General features: G+C 36.7%; 1 protein-coding gene across 7 annotated transcripts in view; it reads right to left on the reverse strand.

Annotated features, from left to right (window-relative positions):
* The window catches only part of LOC105204019 (aryl hydrocarbon receptor nuclear translocator-like protein 1), a 40,988-nt gene extending 19,568 nt beyond the window's left edge, over positions 1 to 21,420 (reverse strand). For 2 of the 7 annotated variants that reach the window (XM_039450318.1, XM_039450316.1), the window contains exons 1-3: positions 21,225 to 21,414; positions 9,723 to 9,782; positions 8,906 to 8,965 (exon numbers count right to left, since the gene is read on the reverse strand). In XM_039450318.1, the coding sequence (XP_039306252.1) occupies positions 8,906 to 8,965; positions 9,723 to 9,782; positions 21,225 to 21,255 (151 nt within the window). In that variant the 5' untranslated portion in view covers positions 21,256 to 21,414. Of the gene's footprint in view, positions 1 to 3,356; positions 3,373 to 8,905; positions 8,966 to 9,722; positions 9,783 to 21,224 lie in introns of those variants that run through there. The other 5 variants (XR_005574973.1, XM_039450317.1, XM_039450319.1 and 2 more) reach the window with 5 other exon arrangements.
* Positions 21,421 to 21,676: the final 256 nt, after the last annotated feature.

Below are 21,676 nucleotides of genomic sequence, written 5' to 3' on the forward strand. Positions count from 1 at the left end.
TGCTACTGGAGGATTTTCAACTCGGACGCACATTAGAACGGTCGCAACGTGCGAAAGCTCCCCTTATCCTCGCGCGACAATGAAACGAGCCGGCCTCGACCGAATTGAGATAAGCTTTGTGAGCGAAATGAATTTTCAGTAACGATGTTAACGATTTATTGGCTTCGCAGCGATACTTCTTGTATCTTCGGCCGTGCCCTAGAGTCTACAGCAGTACGTAATGTCCGCGCGTACATGGAAAGAACAGAGTTCTGCTAAAGTATCTAAAATTTTTGCTAACTACTGATCTGAAAATATAATTTTGTTCGATCATCGAAATCATTATGTAGGACGCCCAAACTGCTCGTTGGAATGCCAAAAGTTTTTACAGCACGCTCGAATGTCCCCCATAATTATTTTAATGGTCCGACAAAATTGTTTTCAGATCTGTATCTAGCTAAATTTTTAAACACTTCAGCACAAAATCGTTCTTAGCGTGTACGTGCATATCGACGGCCGCGCATATGATAATTTGCGATGTTAAATTTTGCATAACGTAAAATACGGTGAGCCACTATCGGGTAATTATCCGGGAGCCAGGGCATAATTATCCACTTGCGCGAGCCCACGCGAAGCGCGATTTTGCAAGCCAGCCCGTCATTTTTAGACGGCCGATTAATTTTCAAAGTGTATCATGCAATTTCCTCCTGGAAGGTGGAGGGCACCGCGAAACGGGTGAGAAATTACGGGGATTCTTCCGACATTGTATTCTTCTCTTCCTCACCGATGTCACGCGTCGACGATCAATTCCATAATTCAATATCGCGAATTCGCGATGTGCAACGTGTGGCCGCGTCCGTCGTAACGTCGCACAATAGGGAAGTAGACGGAACAAATCTGTCGCATGTGCGTAACGCAATCTCCGGCCTTGGGTGACAGCGCGCCAATGTCACGACGATTGCGGCCGCGAGTGCGGTTGGGGCACGTATCATCGGACGTCGCACGATTCCGGAATGCGCGCGTCGACAGCACGTAGAGTATTAATAATGACGCAATAATGAGAAAGAAAGAGAGAGAGAGAAAGAGAGAAAGGCATGTATCCTTTCCTAGAACGTGAAACGAGAAGAACTGTTGGTGGAGGATCCTGGAGGTGCCGAAAAATTACACCAAATGTGAAAGTAATGTATCGATGCCTTCTCCGACACTAATATATCTTCCGTTCAAAAAATTTCGCACATACGTCGATCTATACTTTGCTCTTCAGCATTGGAGAGAACTCACAAAGGACGTTTGCGCAAGATCGGCTCTAGATCGGCAAGAACTGCGACGGGCGGACGAAATCAGCGATCAATCAGCGCGATCCCATGGCGAATCGTCCGCCTTCGGATGCGCATTAATTGCTACTTCGTGCCGCTGCCTGTCAAGCAATTCCGCATTTTTATGACATTTCGCTTCGCGGCGTATTAACAGCGCGTACGCGATATAGACGGCGACGACATCACCTGCAAACAGAAGGAATGCTCTCCGGAGAAGGCCTCGCCTTGGACGATTTAGGTCCAGAAACCAATTCCAGGGGGTTAAACGCGCGAGCTGTCAGTGGGAGGAAAAGAAGTTTCTCCACGAGGTAATATTTCAGACATCTATCCTCGTTCAAACGGTGTCGCTAGATTCTATCTTGCAACTTTCACTTTGCATCTATCATTTTTTTTTTTATAGAAACCGGCAAAATTACGGTAATAAAATCATAATGACCGCGCGTATTTATTTTAAAATTATGACTATGGGTAAACATGGATGATACTTCTTCATCAAGTCTCGCGCAATATATTGCCGTTTGCGATTTTTATTAAGGTTTAATAATAATTTTTGCAGGCACGTGAAGTCCTACATATATGTGTATGTGTGTACGTGGACATCTCTTTTAATTAAAATAATCTTCTCGTCTTACGAAAGCGTCAGTACAAGCTGGGGTTTTTTTAATCTGTCACGACTCGCGACCGAGATGAGGCATGCGTAGTGGATAGAATTTCATCCAAGTTGTAGTGTTACATAAAACTACGATAAAGATCTGTCGCGCCGCGCCGCAACGAACGCTCTTCGGAGGAAACCTCCGGCGCGTTCGATGACGCGAAAAAAATTTCTCAGAATGCAATCGCGTGACAATTGAGATAATAGAGACAATGACATTACCTAGGAGTTGTACAACATCGCGCGCGCTCGCGACCTTCGATAACCGCCGTGTTTCATCGAGTCTTTATCAATGGGAATGGCAATCGTGGTGTCACTGACATCATCGACATAATAAACTCGACGAGGGCACCTGTTGCGATTCACTATGTCGGAAAGCGCGGAAATTACTTCGCATCGATAAAATGATGTTAAATCGCAGGATTTGAAAAATAAATTCATTGAAGAAGACAAGGTTTCAGGAAAAGTTACTTTAATAATCCTGCTAAAACACTATAGTAAAGAACTCGATAAAGTCCTAAAAAAAAGAATTCAGTAATAATAATCTAGCTTTGGTGAAACAATTTTGATTAAATGTTTGGTTAATATAATTAAATATCAGTAATTATGTTAATAGCAACAATAGTAATCAATCGATTATTAAACCGTTACTAAATATTACTAAATATTTGATTATATTAACTAAATATTTCATTGGAACTAAGGCTCAGTAACTATCATCCAAGTTTGATTATTATTACTATCACTTTTTTCAGTGTTTGAATCCGTTTCGATGCGACAATGGAAGAGAAAATAGTACCCAAGGTGACGAGAATCTTTCAGTAATCACATCATTAGCATAATACTCTCATGATGCATCGATGAAAATCGTATGCAATGGTTGGCCACAATATATCACTAACACAAGTTCCTTGTTTTGACAGAAATCACTCAAGAGAACACTTTTCAATCAAGAAAAATCAATAAGAAAACACTTAATCGATTTTCCTTAAAAATCACTATTGAAACCAGTATGTAAATTATTAGCTTTTCTTTGTAGATAAATTACGACTTATTGATGTATCTGTTGATAGCGATTCAGAAATACGAAGAACAATTACATACTGTTTAAAAGAATGTCGATGAAGAAGTTGCAACTACGTAAATGTTCTTATTCGCAATTTAACATTCTGAGTCAAAACGCGTATACGAATAATTAAATCAAAATTACACGACTCTGTATTTCAAATAATAATCAGCTTCCGCGAGGACGAATTTCACGAATAATCTTTGAATGTATATATTTCAGATGTGTAGAGGCACGGAGGCAGCTAAAATAATTTTTTTCCAGCATCTCTCAATGGGAAGGATCGTCCCGTACTTCGCACGTCGCGAGCGTTCGCGCGTCACCGCGAGAAGAAGCCCCTTACCGAGAAGCGCGTACATCCACGTCGTCGCCGACGACGAGGAGGCGGCGACATCCTCGAGAAGAGGCCAGAAGGCCCGTCGCCTTTCCTCTTGGCGGACGATGCCCTCGTACTTCGAGGGTCGGGCCTCCTCGACGCCGACAAGGTCGTGCCGGCCGTTCAGTACTACCGAGTTCAGTCCACTCGAGTCGCGTGTCGCGAGCTTCCGCGAGAGACGCTGGCCGACACGTGACGCCGAACGGACAGCCGATCGACGAAGGCAGAAGAAACGACCGACAGTCTAGCCTTCGCCGACGTTTGCCGACATCGGGATCATGGGTACACTGACAAAAGAGCTTGGTAAAGGCTACCAAATGTTAAGTGAAACAATGCCAATTACAAATATTTGATACAACTCAAAATAATTTTAACTTCTCTAAATATTTAGTCAGTATAACCAGGTTTGATAATACTTGGTAAATATTTAAGAAAGTCAATTTGGTTAGATTAATTGGCATTGTTAAATATTTAATTGGGCATTGTTTCACTTAACATTTCGTAGCTATTACCGAACTACTTTTCTGTGTATGGAGTGTCGGTGCGCGCGATGTCGAGCGGTGAGCGAGGCTGATCTGCGATCAGAGGAGAAAGACTCTCCTCTCGAACCCGCGCGGTAGACAACGCACTCGTCGATAGACGCGTCGTCCGCTTGACACTGAGAACGCGGGTGGGTGATGATGACGGTGGTGCTGGCGGTGGCGACGGTGGTGGCGACGGTAGTGGCAGTAGTGGAAGTGGAGGAGGCACCTCCGCCGACGACGAGAGAGGTACTCGTCGTCAGCAGCGATGCTGTCGAATACACCGGAGTGCCGCGGCAGATATAATACCACGTGGTCCGGCACAGGTGGGAGTGACTAAAACCGCCCTGCGCCGCGGAATTGCGCCCGCGACGAGCCACGAGTTTCCGAGCGTTGTTTCCGAGCCACCCCCGCGTCGCGTTCCGAGAATTCTCTTGACAAATAATTCGCGAAGTAAAAGCGTTTCCACTTTATTCAAAAATTCGTACGAGGATTATAATAGTTAGTTTAACAAAGTTTTGATACACTGAAGAAAGGATCTGATAACTATTACCAAATTTAGTAATAGCTGCCAAATCCTTTTTTTATTGTAAGATGAAAATATGTGCGAAAGCAGAATTTTCGTCGTAATTTGCAAAATTAAAATTTTGTATTTTATTGTCACACTAAGAAAAAAGTTTATTTGTACTCTCCCCCCCTTCCCCCCTCTCTCTTTAGTGTGTTCAAATATTTATGTACTTAATCCTCCGTAATCCAACCGAAAATTTGAAGACTCTAGCGAACTTTTAATTTTGAATTATTAAATTGGGCCTTAAATTTGGACACAGACAGAAAAAAGTAATATTCACAAAATATTTAAAAAAGTAAAATTATTTTTGTTTAAATTAACCAAATATTTAATTGGCATTATTTCACTTGACAATCGGTAGCTATTATCAAACTATTTTTTCAATGTAATTTAAATATATGGGATGCTTTCTATTTAGTGACATAAGTCAATATAAACATTGTTCCATTTTTTCTGGTATTCAACGAATGACAAAAATAAAACAACGCTAATATTTAGTAAATGAAAAGCACCTACAAATGCTTGAACTGAAGAAATTTAGTCAAGTTAAAAAAATTAGTCAACAACTTTTTTCTCAGCGCAGTAAACTTCACATTCAGCTTTTTTTTTCTCTTAAAAGCTGTATAAATCGTCTTGACAAACTCAAGATTTAAGTACTAAGATTAAGGTTTACGTCAGATGTAAAAATTTTCGGATTGACGTAACGACGTGACGTCAAGGAGAAAAATATAAAATCGATCGAGCCTTGAGGGGGAATCTATTAAAAGTGTGTAACGATATAACATTGTCTGTCAATGTAAATCATATAGGTTGTCACAATCCATCAAAAATTAAATTATCAAAACTTATTAAAATAATTAAGTAATAGAGAGATAAAAATCGAGGAAGAAACGTGTCATTAACGGCTCGATTTTTAATCTGCAAACCTGAAAACTATATCACGCGATTTTCTTGCTATCTGTTTGTGCTTGCATTGAGAAATCGCGCGTATAATGGCAGCAATCAGTAGATATGCCCTTCAAATGCGTAACGTTTTTAAAACATTTTTCTATTTGGCTGTATTTCATTGACTTTGCGGCGCTTCAGCAAAATTCACGGAAAAATCTCTTACGAATAAAATGACCACAAAAATGTAATGTGAACGAATGATATGGGCTGTGTACGTAAAAAGAGTGAAAAAAGTATATAAATTATTTAATTTTTCTCGATGTGAATTGTACCCTTCACGCCTTCATAGAGCTAATCAATGCACATTTCATCATATAATACGTAACTGTATATGCGCACTTAAAGCCAACTAATTAACGCTGGCTATCTTAATACCTTACATAACTTTAATAATATATAACGTAATCAGTTGGCGCTAACATTTTAATGTCGCACATTCTGGAAGAGGCACGAAGTGAACGATCGTTATATTTCTTTCCGCGCGATTATTCTTTATAAGCATTTCCAAGTTTATTCCTTATTTTACAGAGACACTCGAAATGTTAGCCTTTGGCTAACCGGTTTACCTTTGCACGCAATTCGCTTTTAGTATCGCAATAATAATAGCTGGTCACTGTACCGTTGCCACCTGCGAGAAATTTTTAAAATGTCGATTTGATTTCGTTAAGCTATTAATTGTGTGTACTATGCCGCCGTGATTACAGCTGTGTTAATCAGAAACTGACCCAATTGTCAGATTTTTTCTCAAATCGCAAGAGTATTTAATATCAAAAAATAGAATACGAAGAAATAAAATATGCAAATTATCGCAAGAAAAAAATCCAGGCAAGTATAAGAAACAAGTTGCAGTTACACGATTATTCATTTGTAAAACCTTCAAACTGCGTAATAAATCACACAGAAAAAAAATTAGTATCAGCGGAAAAAACAATTTTATTGTAGCACCTAAAAATTTAGCTAGATTCAGATCAGAAAATAATTTTATGCTGGACTATCAAAAATGATTATGTAGATACAATTTTTTCGATGGCTCAACATAATAATTTTCAGATTTGTATTTCAGCAAAATTGCTCCTTCCGTGCGAAGAATTTTGTTTTTCCATGCGAGCAAGTCTGTCTATTTAAGATTACGAAATGTTTTCAAGATTTTATATTCTTGCTTCAATGAAACAACGTTTGTTCATTTGACGCTAAATGTTTCTCTGTGTATGATTACCAGACTGATTTGCCGCGATGCGTTTTGAAGCGGAGAAGACCGTCGCGCGTCAGTCCGAGATCGATCGGCGATCGATGAAAAACACACACATACACACACGTACGTTTCCAGACACCCCGTTCTACTTAATCGCGTTTTTCGCCCCTTTAATCCGCGCCGCCGAGATTTCGCGACCGAGCCGATTGCACTGTATTAATTAGCGTTAATTACACGAGCTAAGCCCGCCTTGACCGCGCGTGCATCTGTACAGCCGAGGGCCGTTTGTAACGGGAACGCTAATTATTATCGTCAATACGCTTTTGTGTGATACGGGCCCGGTTTACGATCGGCATTGACGTTTGAAGTGACCACAGCCTGCTCCCGATCCTCCCCCTCTCGGCCTTCTGCCAAATCTCTCTCGTCCACTCATTAGCGTGATTTTTCGGTAACCGAGGATCAGCCCGCCGTCGATTAATTTACTGTGATTTCATAGCACTCCCCACCCGCGCGCGCATTTATCCAATTATTCGCGTTTTCAATAACGAACTTTGACCTTCGTTAACGCTTGCCGCACGTTAACGTTTCGCCGACAACAAAATTTGGAAATAAAATGCACAATAGTTTTTTTTTCATTTTACCTAGCGTAACGCATTTTCGCGATGTGCTGTGATTTCTATGCATCGGTCGGCGGAACTCCGGTATAAGCCATAAAAAAAAAATTGATATTAGTCGTAATTTTGAATTGTATTTTTTTAAATAACGCATATAAACTTTTGAATTGTATTTTTTAAAAATATTTTAAAATATTTTAAACACTTTGCACATACGATTCGACAATTTTGTCCTGCAAGTTTCTTTGGAAAAGCAAGAACATGGAAAAAAAGACTAATTGCAGCAGCAAGAATCTGTACGTGGTAGCTAAGTTTTAGTTGTATAAAAAATTTTGTTGCACATAGATTTTTGCTGCTGCAACTATTATAATCTTTTTCCGTGTGTGGTTATTAGTTGTACAATTTTTTTACTAAACAACCATATAAATATTTTCCAGAAATGTTAAAATATCTAAGAATCATTGAACATTTTTTTATACTTAGAAAAAAGTAATTAACTCAGAAATGCCATGATCTAACGTACGTACAGAAAGTGGCAAGAATTAAACATTAAATAATATATTTTCTTTCTTTTTGGCGAAAGAAACGAATCCTACAATTTCCAATTGCGTTTGCGCATGTTATTAGCATATAATTGCCTCATTATTTATTCATTAAACATTCGATATCTCGTCAATAAAATTAACACAATTACAGTACTGTCAATATCGCAACTGAATCATCTTATTATATACCTCGCAACCATTAATCAAGGCATGATTAAAAAATCGGGGAAAGGCGTAATTGATGCAGCGTTATTAACATTTGCGCGTCAGACATAACTGGGATCGAAGACTTAGGCATGTCTTCGCGCGCGCGCGCGCACACACACACACACACACACCTCTTAAGTATATTGAGTATCAATTTACTTCGGTCACCGAGGAGAATGTCAGTTATATCCTCGAATTCCGAACTGACCGGCGATCCCGGAATTCGTTTTTCCAACATTAATTGGTAAGTTGACACTGACCCTCCTCTCGTAACACAATACTTTCACGGAAACAACTGTAATCATTGTGTCATCTTGCCGCTGAACCATCCAGCGCTCAGTGACGTCGTCTTACTCTTATTATCTTTTCCTCGATTCACTTTTCACCTCGTTGCCAATCAACAAAAGCATTTATTTCTTCGAAAATTAACACTAAAAGTCTCTCATTTCAATACTCATTTCAATATTTAACATTTTTAAAATAAAGATATTCTCAAAACAAGAATATTCTTATTTGTGTGTGATTAAAAATCAATTATCAGTAAAGGACATAATTATTGAAAAGTTAAAGAATTTCAAACTCTTATCTTTTAGAAAAGAAATAAAATATTAATAAAATATTAATAAAATATAGAAACAATTGATGAATGATAGCTTAGTACTTCTAGTGTTAAGACATTACATAAAAAAAAAAATTAGTATCAAACCAATAAGTGATTGTTTTATGCATAAGAATATAAAATCTTGAAAGAATTTGAAGAAGCAACATTTCTTCATGTTAGCAAATTATATCTGTTGAAGATGATAAATTCTTTCAAGAAGATTTGATATTCTCGTTTATATATGACACAATAAATTGTTGATCTGACACTAATTTCTTTCTGTATAAAAACGATCAGCGGAGTGCTAATGGTAAACTCACCCTTAGATTCGCATCGAGCCCTTCCATGCGTCCATTCATCTGGCTGGAACGTATCAGTGCCTGCAGGCAAACCGTCGCGAGAAAGCGCCTAATTATTAAGTCTTAATTGATTCCGCCTATCGCGGGAATTTTTATAATTGGACGCCTGTCTTCCGCGACGATCGTGCGTCAAGACGCGGAACGAGCGAGGGCGAGCAAACGTTACGCTCAAACGGACAGAACGGCGAATTAAGAAATAACTTAAGGTTCAATAATAACGCGAGAGGAAAACAATCGCCTAGCGATACTTTTTTATAAGATAGGAAAGAGACGAGTGCCGATCCCTTTGTTCGATATAACTTGCAGTTATCGCTGACTCTGTGATAACCGTAAAAATCAAAACAATTAAACGGCGTATCGACGTATGCATAATTAAGTGGATGGCATTTATTCATGAATTCTGGTATTATTCGCCTTTCGCGCGACGTGGAAATTGCGTCGTAAGAAATAAATGTTGCCGCTTCTTGGAATAATATCAAACCGATGCACAATGCCGGCGTAATAACGAGATACAAGAGTTATGTCAGGTGCACTGAGAGCTTGTTAGGATGCTCCTCCATTGTCACGTCATAACGAGCATCTGCGTTCTTGAAGCGACAAAATCGACACACGCTGATAATACGAATAATACGAAAATCCGGCTCTTAAACCGTCGATCCAATGAAAAAATAAAATCAAATCAAATATTCTTGATTCTTACGTTTCAATATCTTTTTTTCTAAGTGTGTCGACTTATTAGAACAAAATGTGGATTGAGAATATCAAATAACGACGATACCTTCGAAACGGCCTCGGGATATCTCACGCATCCATTCGTACGGCCTCATAGTATCGGCACCTGCGAGAAAAGAAGACACAATTATATCTCTACAAATGAATAATGAAATTTCTGTGATAAAAGGTCGTAGCAGCTTTCACGGACGCGAAGCTTTTCACAAACTCCCCGTGCGAAAGCGTCGTCAAGCTTCCCCTTAAGCGCGACACGCGATGTATAGCGGTAACACATTTGCTTGTTTCTCATCTGAGAATGCGATTGAATTCCAGTTACGTAAGCGCACGGACAGTGCAACAATTTAACCACGTGATTATGTAAACATCATCAGCGCCTGTGCTTGACAGATTATGCCTTGTCGACGACATCCCCTATCGCATTGATGAATCACAAAAACAGCCCCGTTACCCACTTGTTCGTCCCGAGGACAACGAGCCATTTTAGAGTATTATTAATATAGCCGTGCCAGAGAAATAAAATAAAATTTGTCCAAGAAATGTTATATTTCTAACGTAAACAGTAACTATTATACTCTGATCTGAAGCTACAAATTTATAAAATCATCAATAAACGTTGCATAGTAATCCTAACAGGGTGGCCATAAAGTTCCGGGACGGTAAAATATCTCGAAAATTAAGCATTTTAGGAAAAAATGTTTTAGACAAAAGTTGTAGGGTTGCAAAAGATCTATTTATGGATCTTATCAGTTTGACCTTGGATGGCGTTGCCAAGGTTATATCAAAATCACATTAACTTTTTTAAACGGAACACCCTATTTTTGATTTCAGAATCTAATAGCTGGTGGTGTCAAGACCTTTCCAAAACACTACAAGAAAGTTTATTTTCGTTGAGTACTTTCCGAGTTGTAAGGCTTGAAAGCTACGGTGTACTGTAACTTTCAAGCGTCATAACTCGTCCTAAACGAAAAGTCCTAAACGAAAATAAGCTTTCTTGTAATGTTTTGGAAAGGCTGGTTTTGACACCAGCTAGTAGATTCTGAAATCAAAAATAAAGTGTTCTATTTAAAAAAGTTAATGTGATTTTGATCTGATCTTGGCAACGTCATCCAAAGTCAAACTGATAAGATCAGTAAATAGATCTTTTGAAACACTATAACTTTTGTCTGAAACATTTTTTCCTAAAATGCTTAGTTTTCGAGATATTTTACCATCCCGGAACTTTATAGCTACCCTCTATATATTAAGATGGATCGGTACATAGTATCAGATTTGTCAATATGTTAATCCATTTGTTTATAATAAATTTTTTAAGTTCAACATTTTAAGGCAAAAAAGTAAACTTTTTTCAAATCGATCCCTTTTCCACAATTTTCAAGAAAAAAAAAATCCGTACGCTACACGATAGATAATTTCCCTAAGAATATTCTTTGCCAAAAATGAAGTCAATCGGCCTATTAGTTTCCAAGAAAAATTTACATATGTTGCGGCGAAAGAGCTTTGTAAGTATTATTTGTGCAGCCTTTATTTTGAGCTCAATCACTATGAAAATTTAAAATTTTGCAGTACACATTGTATATATTGTATCTGTAAAATATCACTTAATTATGTGCAGTATAGTTAAATTTTTTTTAAATCTTGAATTTATGCTTATTTTAGATCCGGTCAAGGTAGTCTGACCCCTTAAGCTCTCCTTAAAAAGGAGAGGAAAAGGAAAGTTCTTTTCCTCTTACAACAGAGATACTTTCGGCGTTAACGTCATCAATTCAGCAAACGCTGAAAGCGAAAGAAAAATAGCTAAAGATGCGATGTTAAAAATGGATGATTAACATCGGGAAAAATGTTACGAGTAATAATCCGTTGAAACGCGTGTCAGAAGTACCAATTTCCGCATTCGCCAACGCCAAGGGGAAGAGTAAGGGAAATATCGATCCTCGACGAAAACATTGCCGGATCACGCTCGCGAGTCGGCAATGTCAAGGCGATCGCTTATTTCCTTATCAATGCGCAAGTTACGTAATCCGGCCCGAAGTGCGGTGCACCGATATTCAGACCCGGCCGCCTTCTATATTCGCTGTGCGCTTGACCCGTGACGCAAAACACGCATGCACGCACTGGCGCACGCACACATACAATCAAGGCCGCGCAACGTAACATTCGCAATGATTCCGTTATGTAAATTTATTATAAATCGCGCGCTTTCCAAACTAATGCTATCGCGCCGTTAACCGGTCCGGCGCGTTCGCGTCTCGTTTGCAAAAATAGAAAGAGCGCGATTCGATACCTCGGAATAGAAAGAAAGGCGAGATCGCGGGGTGCGCGTGTAACGTGGCGCGGTTCCGCGAAAGATACCTGTCGACATTGAATGTGTCGTGAATATGATATATCGCCGCGAACATGCATGAACCGAACGATTTCAGATCGCTCTAAGTCAACTGGGAAAGCGACCAGAATGGAATAAACGTGCGTGGAACGTTAACCCTTGAAAAAAAAGTTGATAAACTTGTTTCAATAAACTGATTAATGATCAATAACTGATTATATTTCGTCAGTTAACTGATAAAATATCATCAGTTACTGATCAGTAATCAGTTTATTGAAACAAGTTTAACAACTTATTTTTCAATCACACGTCTTGACACTGGCGGCCGCAATGTACATCATCGCAACGAAAACGCGAAAATTGAAATTGTAATTTACTTTTCGCGCACGTTCCTCCCAGTCACGTGAAACTGATTAGGGCGCGCGAGAGGAAGTTAACATATCGGCCGACCGCGTTTACACTGACCGATATCTTTGCGGATCTAATGTGATTTGCATTTGAAATACTTTGACCTTTTCAGAGTATACAGTTCGCGGTTGGAGCTTGTACTCTTTACTTACAAATCCATTTATAATTAGGTCGCGTATGGATGACAAAGAAAACTGAGCACCAATAATTCGATTCGATCCACGTTCAATTCAAATCCGAAGTATATTATGTAATTAAATTAGACAAAATATTATATAATAATATTATACAATACTATATAATTTTTTATTATATAATAATAAAATATATAGGGAAAAATTGCTGACTGCGCATGTTGGTCGTACCTCATCAATTATATATTTTTATTTATAATATCCACTAAGAAAAAATGGTTGCAATTACCATAATTTAGAGTCATTTTCAGTACCAACTATCTATTTATAATCATTTTAAATAATCATACAAATTACAATTATTAGTTTTTATTACTATGTGAATAATAAGTGAATGTTAAAAAATGTTACACTTGCTATATAAAAATGTTCATTTTATTTTTGCCATTTGTATATCTTGATATTTTACTAATTTTATTAATATTTAAAATTATCATAATTTATAGTAAAATTTTGTCAAAGCAAAATTATTAGGTTATTATTACTAACATTTATTATTGCTAATTATAATAGTATAATAATTATAAAAATGGAGCTCCTAACCATAATTATTTTATCACGTAATTATAATCACAAATACTATCACTTTTCCCTGAACGTAACATTTGCCTAACAGTTACTTACAAAAATAAGAAATAAATAAAAAATACAGATAAAAATTTTACATTTTGTTTTGTAACAACACTTTAAAAATCAAATGATTAATTTTTGTTTTATATAAGTAGTTGATAGTTAATCATGCAATTTTTATAAAAAGGTATTTATATATATAAGGTATTTATATAAGTATTTATAATATATAGAAGATATTTTAAAAACGATTTATTTTATATACATTGTATATACATATTTACAATTATTATAAAAAATCGATACTTTTATAAAACCTATTAGTTCTTTAAATAGTACTACTATACAAATTTTATTAGAATAAATTACTATATTAATGTAAGATTAAGCTAAGTGATAATAATAAACCAATAATCATTATAAATAAAAATGTTAATTATAAAAATAAACACAAGCCAATTTAATTTCTCTTTTTCATTATTGATTATTTATTTATTAGTTATTAATTAGTTATTATTCATTTATAAGTTATTTATTAGTTATTAAATATTCTTTTTTGATAAATTAATAAAATAAGTATTAGTTAATGATTTCTTATATTTTTAATTATTTTAATTCATAAATTTTTTACTTTCAAAGATGATATGATTTAGAAGACCCGGATATAATTTAGACACCTAATTGTCTAAATCGTATCTTTCGCAAAAAAGTTTATAATAAAAGGTTTATCATTTGTTATTGGTAAAAGTTTAAACGTTGTAACAGGTAACTGAGACATCAAGCTACAATTTCCAACGTTCATTTGCGTACAACTCAGTTACAAAATAAAAAATACAATAAAAAATAATTTCTTTCTTTCCAGCAATTCGGCAATTCTTCGTTATACGTGCATCATGTATAAAAAAATTTACTACTAAATTTCAAAATAGCTTTCCAAATCACGAATATATTTGAAATCTCAATTTAAAACGCATCTCGAACTTTGAACATTTCGAAAACGAAGTTAAATCAGCGTTTACGACAGTCCAATGTTGTCACGCTTCAATTTGAATCGCTGACGCGGAATCGCCATTTTATATCGATATTTTCAGTCGCGAATCTTCGTCATATTAGATAATCGATCTCGAGCTAATTGCCCCTTTAAACTTCGCCACCGATTGGAATTCGCCGTTGCGGTCGTTTGGAAATCGGCGATCGGGCCGGCTGTTTCTTCATGACGGAAACCGCAGCTACGATCGCTCGTTAATAAATATACCAGCAGCCGCCGCGCCGCGCCGATCGCCGCCGATCGCCGCCGCATATACATACACGTTTAAACGTTACGTAATGCTTCTTGCGTGTTTTGCGGTGCGCATTACCTCATATCAAAGCAATTCTCGAGCACAGCGCGGCGGTCATTTTCCCACCGAGGCAGCCCCTCCCGCGACTCGCTGCCGCCGTCTCGTATGTGCGCTCGAGCAAAGCAACCCCGATCGCTCGCGGATTTGAAAAGCGATCGCATTCCGGCTCGCCGATCGCGCGACGCCGCGCGCCGCGCCGGCCGGTCGGTCGGACTCCCGCCGAAATCTTGCGCGTTCGAGCGACAAATTTCACGAAAGACGACGGTTTCCCGCGCGAAGCGCTGCAGGCTCACGCGCGAAAGATCGCGATCTCCATCCCTTACTCGCACGGGCGTCTCGGTAGATTAAATTTATTCGCACTTCGCGCACTTCGCGTACGGTAACGGCGCCTCTGGTAATACGAATTCTCTGCCAATCGGTCACGACTGAAGCGATCGCTGTCCGCGCGGGTCGCGACTCGCGAATCTTTACGCAACGCCGTCAGCTGAGAGAGCGCGAGAGCGGAATCGCGCGAGAGCGTGAGCGGAGGGATGGCCGGGAAAAACTGAATCATCGATTACACTTGCGAGGCTTTGCCGAGCGTGGGCGATGGCTTCCTCCTCGACCAACCTTGAATAAGTAATCTGCTTCCCGGGGTAATGCGCCCGGCTGCCTGTGGACAAAATCGTCACGGGACCCCCTGTGCACGCGGATACGTATTGAGAGAGCTATCGGTCTATCGCGGTGAAAGTACATGTCGCGGTTGCACACTGATATATTGTACATACATATGTATGTACAAAGTGTGTCTCGCCAACGCGCCGCGAACCTTCATTCACGACGAGTTTCAAGTCAATTTCGTTCTTTCGGAAGTACGAGGAAAGTGCCAGTGGTGCAGTTCCCGAATTATGCAAATACAATTCGAAATATCCATTTTATTTTGCTTCTCGAATTGTGAGCTTCAGATATAATACGACACTATAAGCGCTACAATATTCCTGGAACGTTATACGAATATTATTAAAAATTAAAATAATATTAAAATAATATTCTGAGAATGTTATTCCAAAAACATATTTTTTAATATTATAGGAATATTGTATTAGTGTTTAGTATGCCGCTTTCTATAATATTCGTGGTATATTATTTCAAATATCCATGGAATATTATGTTCTACAAATATTATTTTGTTAAACAATTAATGCAAATTATTATGCATAAAATATTCACAAATATTTTATAATTATTACATTTAAAAGTTATAATATTCCCGATAATTTAAAATATGGAAGTAAATAATCTTATTTATTTTTTATATAATACTCATATAATATTATTTAATATTAAATAATATTAAAACGTTTATAAAAAATTAATTTAATTTATTTTTGTTTAATTCTTTGTAAATTATAATAATTTAGTAATTCTAGAGTCATTTATAAAAACATTTCAGTATAAAAATAATTTAAATTTAAATTTGCCGTCACACAAATCAAGAGAGTTTGATCAAATCCGTAGTATAATAAAGACTAATTACGAGGAATTTGCTTTAGTACCTGTTATTTGGTCTCTGGAAGCACAACACAAATGTGTATAAGAAAATACGGAAATTTACCGGCGCGGTCAAGCACCCATATCATCGCTGTAATGAAAAGAATCACTCTCCAGTCGTTTCTTGAATTTCCGTTATGTAACCGGCCGATGTAACAGACGTAGAATACAACGCTAATTATATCTTTTTAAGAGACCGAGTCGAGCCAGTAAACACAAACAGGAGATCTCGAGATGAGTCGCGCGAGGAAGAAATAATATCGATCAGTCTTAAAGAAAAAAAGGCAGAGACAACGTCACACCGGGAAAAACCAAAGTGTGCTTGAATATATTCGCGAGATAACAATTTGTTAGAAATGAAAACGTGACCCACGCGACAACTATAAAATTTCCCGCGCGTGAAAAATTATATACATTTTTTCGCGAGCTCTCCACAACTGGTTTGTCTTCTTACATAATCGTATCGCCGCTCGGCTCTCTATATCTCATCGTTTTGAACCATTATGCAACGACCGGCTGATACGCACGGTATAATTTCTCACTTACATATTCCGCGATGCCTCGGCTGAATGCATTGGAATTGTATGATTCGATACGGCCGATTCGCGCTTCTCAAACTTATAATATTCAAGACATCGTCCGTGAACGGATCAAATGTGGGTAAGGTCATGGTCTTAGTCAATGAACAAATAAAAAATTGAACAAATCACTGAACAAGCAAGAACAATTTAACTTATGCTTAATTGCAACTTTAAATAAAAAATAATATTTTAATCAAATCTGTATAAAAAGTATCAATTAATATTTGCAATTTATTATTTTCGAGCCATATTACTTAAATATTTTTCTTCACAAACATTCACTTACTGGTGATCGTTCAGCGACGAGTTTTCTCAGTATTCCTAATTGTTTGATAATAGATACAGTAGATTATAATGAGCCTATTAAACTAGTCTATTACTTTACCATAAGAAAAATTGGAACAATTAACATAAAAAATGTAACATTTAATTTTTCTTTTATTTCTGTTTCTTAGAAAGAATAGACAGATAGATAAAAAAGTTTAATTGTCATTCTTGTTTAATTTATTTTGTATCAATTCAAAATTAGTACGTGTTAGGAAATGGATATGTAAAATGTAAAAGGAAAAAATTATATATGCTGGATTAAAAATTCTAAGCCCCGAGGCAAGGATTAAGTATAATAAATAATATTAATAATAACAGACAAAGAAACCCAGCTTTCCTAAACTATAAATAAAGTTTTCAGAAACACGAATTATTTTATCTAAACTTTGGTATCGTTCGATTTTGCGTAAAAAAGCAAGTTAAGATTCTAGAATCAACTTGAAATCAACTTTGGAACGCGTTTAGCTTTCATAAATTGCAAAAATTAATTTTTTAGAAGCATGAATTATTACTTCCTGAATTCCAGTATCATTAAATTTTGCATGATAAAGCACTGTATGGCTAAGTCATTCTTAGAATTAATTAACCAACTATGGAACACGTGGTTCTCTTGCTCATTTATACAAATCGCAGTCTTGGTTCGAATATTAATTATTCACAAAATTGTTTTAAGACTATTAGATTTTCAATCTAAAACAAGACAAAAACTCTTATTATTATGTTGATCACTGAAATTACTCATAGTTTGTTATTATAGATATAAATATTAATTATTCGCCGATTGGATTTTGTTGAAAGAAAGAAATAAAATTTCAATAGTGAGTTTGAAATGAAAAATAAAGTACAACAAAGTAGCGTATTAAAATAAAATTTAAATAAAAATTAAAGTGAAAATTAAGACAAAACATGTTCTGATATAAAAATAGCATCAAGAACAATATGTTACCGAATTGCACACAATGGACAGTCAATGTGTTAAAAATGTTTTTACTATACAATATGAATTGAAAGTTTTCAAAATGTAAAAACTAAAGGCTTGTTAAATTTATTCTTTTTTTCCTAATTAATGACTAAAAAATTTTTGTCTCAAATGCTTGAATTTTGGCCCTGCAACTAGTTGTAAAGAAGAAAACAAAAAATTTAGTTTATATATGACGGTTTTAGCAGCAAAAAATGACCTTTGCTAGTTTTAGATAGCTTTTATATATAAATAGCTTTTAAACGAGTAAGTGAATTCAAATGAGCCTTTAAATATTGATTAGAGTTTTATTAATATAAGTAAAAAATTTGGTTTAAGTCGTAATGCTACTCTTTTATTGAATTTGCAAATAAGTATAATAAAAAGTAATTCTGTATAAAAATCAAGAATAAACAAAAAATTAAACAATTTTTAAAACAATAAGAAAAATACGCTTATATTTTACACGGACATTTAAACGTAATGATACAACAATCTATAAAATTTTAATATTTTTGGTAATACTTTGAGATATAACACACGTATCCTTAATCCTCCGAGATCACAAGAAGAATTTAAAAACAAATTTTTAATTTTAAATTATTCTGCTCAAATTCCGATACATAAAAAAATAATAAGTAATCGTTCCGGGTCAAACAGTTGTGAAATCGTATTCTGGAACGTTGCAAGAATGTACCAGAATTTTTTCAGATTTTTTTTAAAACTCAAAAACCCTTTCAAAAACATTATCAGGTATCAGTGACCCTTTGCATCTAGGAAAATAATAAAAAACAACGGTGTTCTTAAAGAGTTAATATCCATTCTACCTCGCGAGAAATCTCACGCAAGAAGCATACGCACACTGAAAAAAGTTTTTTATCTTCAAGTAAATATATTTATTTTAACATCATTTCCTTGATTTAAACAAATATTAACTACTATAAAATAATTTATTTTTAAACTTAGAGAAGTTTTTTTTAAATCAAGCAAATGATATTAAAATAATTATTACAAATACGTTATTGGACCGATAGTGTAACAACACAATGATAGTAAGAAAGCCTTCTTCGGTCGCAGCTAGATCTTAGAGCTTATATTTATTCGTGTGATTTTATATACCTCTCCGAATTCAACCAGAATGTGCGCCGAATTAATTCCGGTCGTAACACAGCATGTCGAATAAGAATTGGTAATATCACTATTTACATTAAATTGTTTAATTTAATATAATTGATGCTGATTTGCATCTATATATCCATTCCCCCTTGAAATATTGTAAAATAATTCTATTTATTTAAACAAAACATTTTTTTCAGCGCGCCGTTTGGGAAAGCCTCGTTCGGACCGCGGTTCGGAGCATGTGCGCGCTTAGCCACGCGCTCGTGCCATGCTGCGTACGCGCGTGTATCACAAGCGTTACGACGAACTCTCGGGTGCACGCCTACGCGTGTGTATGCGTGCCCGCGACGGCGATAAGAGCCGCGTCGCGACGCGGCGCGTTATATCATCGTCTACTGTGTGCGGCGTGATATTGTGATACGTCGCCTCCGGTTCCTCCAGCCATTGAACCGTTCGCTAGCTCGCGCTCAATTGCGTGGACTACCAACAAATTGGAGCGGGTGACGAGCTCTCGCGGAGCACTCGGACGCACGAGCTCGAAAAATCCGCTCGAACTTAAAGACGGGATGATGATCGTTTCCCGCATAGTATGCACGTGCGAACGCACCGGAAGTTCGTATTGCCGATTTGCACGCGAAAACATCGTAAGTCTAGAACTCAGCTGGTTGAATATAGTAAGTATCTCAATGAGAAAACTTGAACCTATATTCGGATACTTAAACAAAAGTTTATTATTATTAATTTCAAATGCTTTTTTTATTACGTAATAATTTTAGTTTAATCCTACATATTTAAAGATCACAATAAAATTTTAAAATTCTATTAAAAAGAGCACTTGAGATTAATAATAATAAATTTCTGATATGAGATTAATAATAATAAATTTCAGGATATAAGTATATGCAGAATTGGAACTTGTATGTAGTTTCGAAATTAAAAGTAACATAATAAAATTAGGAGTTAATAACTTTTAATATAACTTAGTTAATTTTTAATTATTTAATTTTTAACTTTAACTTAATTATTTTGTAATATAAATTTTAATCTGTTAACATTTTTTCCAAGTTAAAAATTTATCTATGTAAAAGAAAAATTACATTGTTACAAAAGACAATGTTTTTTTGTTACTTCCTGTAAACTTAACTTGCAAATAAAATATCAAATCCGTTAATAATTCATATTATAATTGAGTAATTTAATGTTAAAAACTTGTGAGTTTCTAATTTAATAATGCTTTTCAAATTAACTTTTAATTTACTTTAAATTAAATTAATCCGAGGGCTGAATGTTAGGACTTTAATTTAATTTAGTTAAAAATATCTTAACTTAATTTTAAATGTATATAAAAACAATTACCTTAATTCAAACAGTTTGAATCTCAAGACTGAATATATCACAAAGTATTTAAATTCATTTCAGATCCAAAAGTTCCAAATTTATAGTACGAACTTAAATTTTATGAAATATAGCGTAATATTGTGTATAAACATTTAAAATTATTAAAATAGGAATTAAAATAGAAGTAATTTATAAATAAAAAAATGATAGAAAAAATTAATAAAAACTGCAGAATAATATTTTTTTTTAATACAAATATGCGTATTCACAGACACATGTAAATTTAAATTGCAAAATTTACATACTTCACATAAAATACAATTTACATAATTTACATAAAATAGATCACTACTTGTTATAAATTCGAACTATCCATCACTATGTGAACTGAATACTCTTTTACGTTTCGAATTATTCGAACAGATCAAACATATAATATGATCGCATCTTTTATCTGATCGTGAGTTATTCCTAGTCATGACAATCGCGGCACTTCCCGCGCTTTTTTACTCGAGTAGCACTTTCGTACGATACGTTCAAATGTATCTCGGTCAACGGTTCACGGAATCGCTGGAAACTGCGAGTCGCGAGAAGTCGCGCGCGAGGAAAATTCGCGAACAACGCGGAGAGTTGGGAAAGAGACGCAAATGCAATCCGAAGGATTAGAACGTCCCCCGTTCGAACGACTCGACTCGCGCGTGACGCCTCGTAAGAATTTCTATTGTCCGCGCGTATAAAGGCCTGGCGGTGCGCAAACGATTGAATTGACGGAGCTGAACGTGGCGCGCTCGCGGGATATTCCTTCCGGCCGTCCCGTCGCACGCGACAGGCCCGCAATCGATGCATTTACATGTCCTACTTACGTTGTTTATCGTCGGCTGCGAGTGTCATCATAATCGCTGGTCGCACCGCGCATCGGGACTCGTCCGCATCCGCGCCGAAAATTCGCGAAACGTCGCCGGAGGCCCGGCGCGAACGAGGAAAGGCGAGAGGCACGCGAGAGACAAGTCGCAGAAGCGCGAAACAAATGCGGAGGTACTCTCGCGGCGACACGATAAATCGCGAAAGTTTGATCGCGCACTCACCTTTTCGTCTCCGTCGTCGTTGTCGCCGCCGCCGTCGTCGTCGTCGTTCGGCGTTTCGATGCACGCGCGATCTCCCGCGCCGCGTGAATCCGCGTGACACCCCCCGACGATGGAGCTCCCTCTTTCTCGCTCACTCACTCTCTCTCTCTTGCGTCGCGACGAGGGAAACCGTAAACACGCACGCATGCACGCACGAACGTAGGCAGACAGAAAGCACAGCGGTACCTACT

Source organism: Solenopsis invicta, chromosome 6 (genome assembly GCF_016802725.1).
Source record: "Solenopsis invicta isolate M01_SB chromosome 6, UNIL_Sinv_3.0, whole genome shotgun sequence".
NCBI classification, from domain to species: Eukaryota; Metazoa; Arthropoda; class Insecta; order Hymenoptera; family Formicidae; genus Solenopsis; species Solenopsis invicta.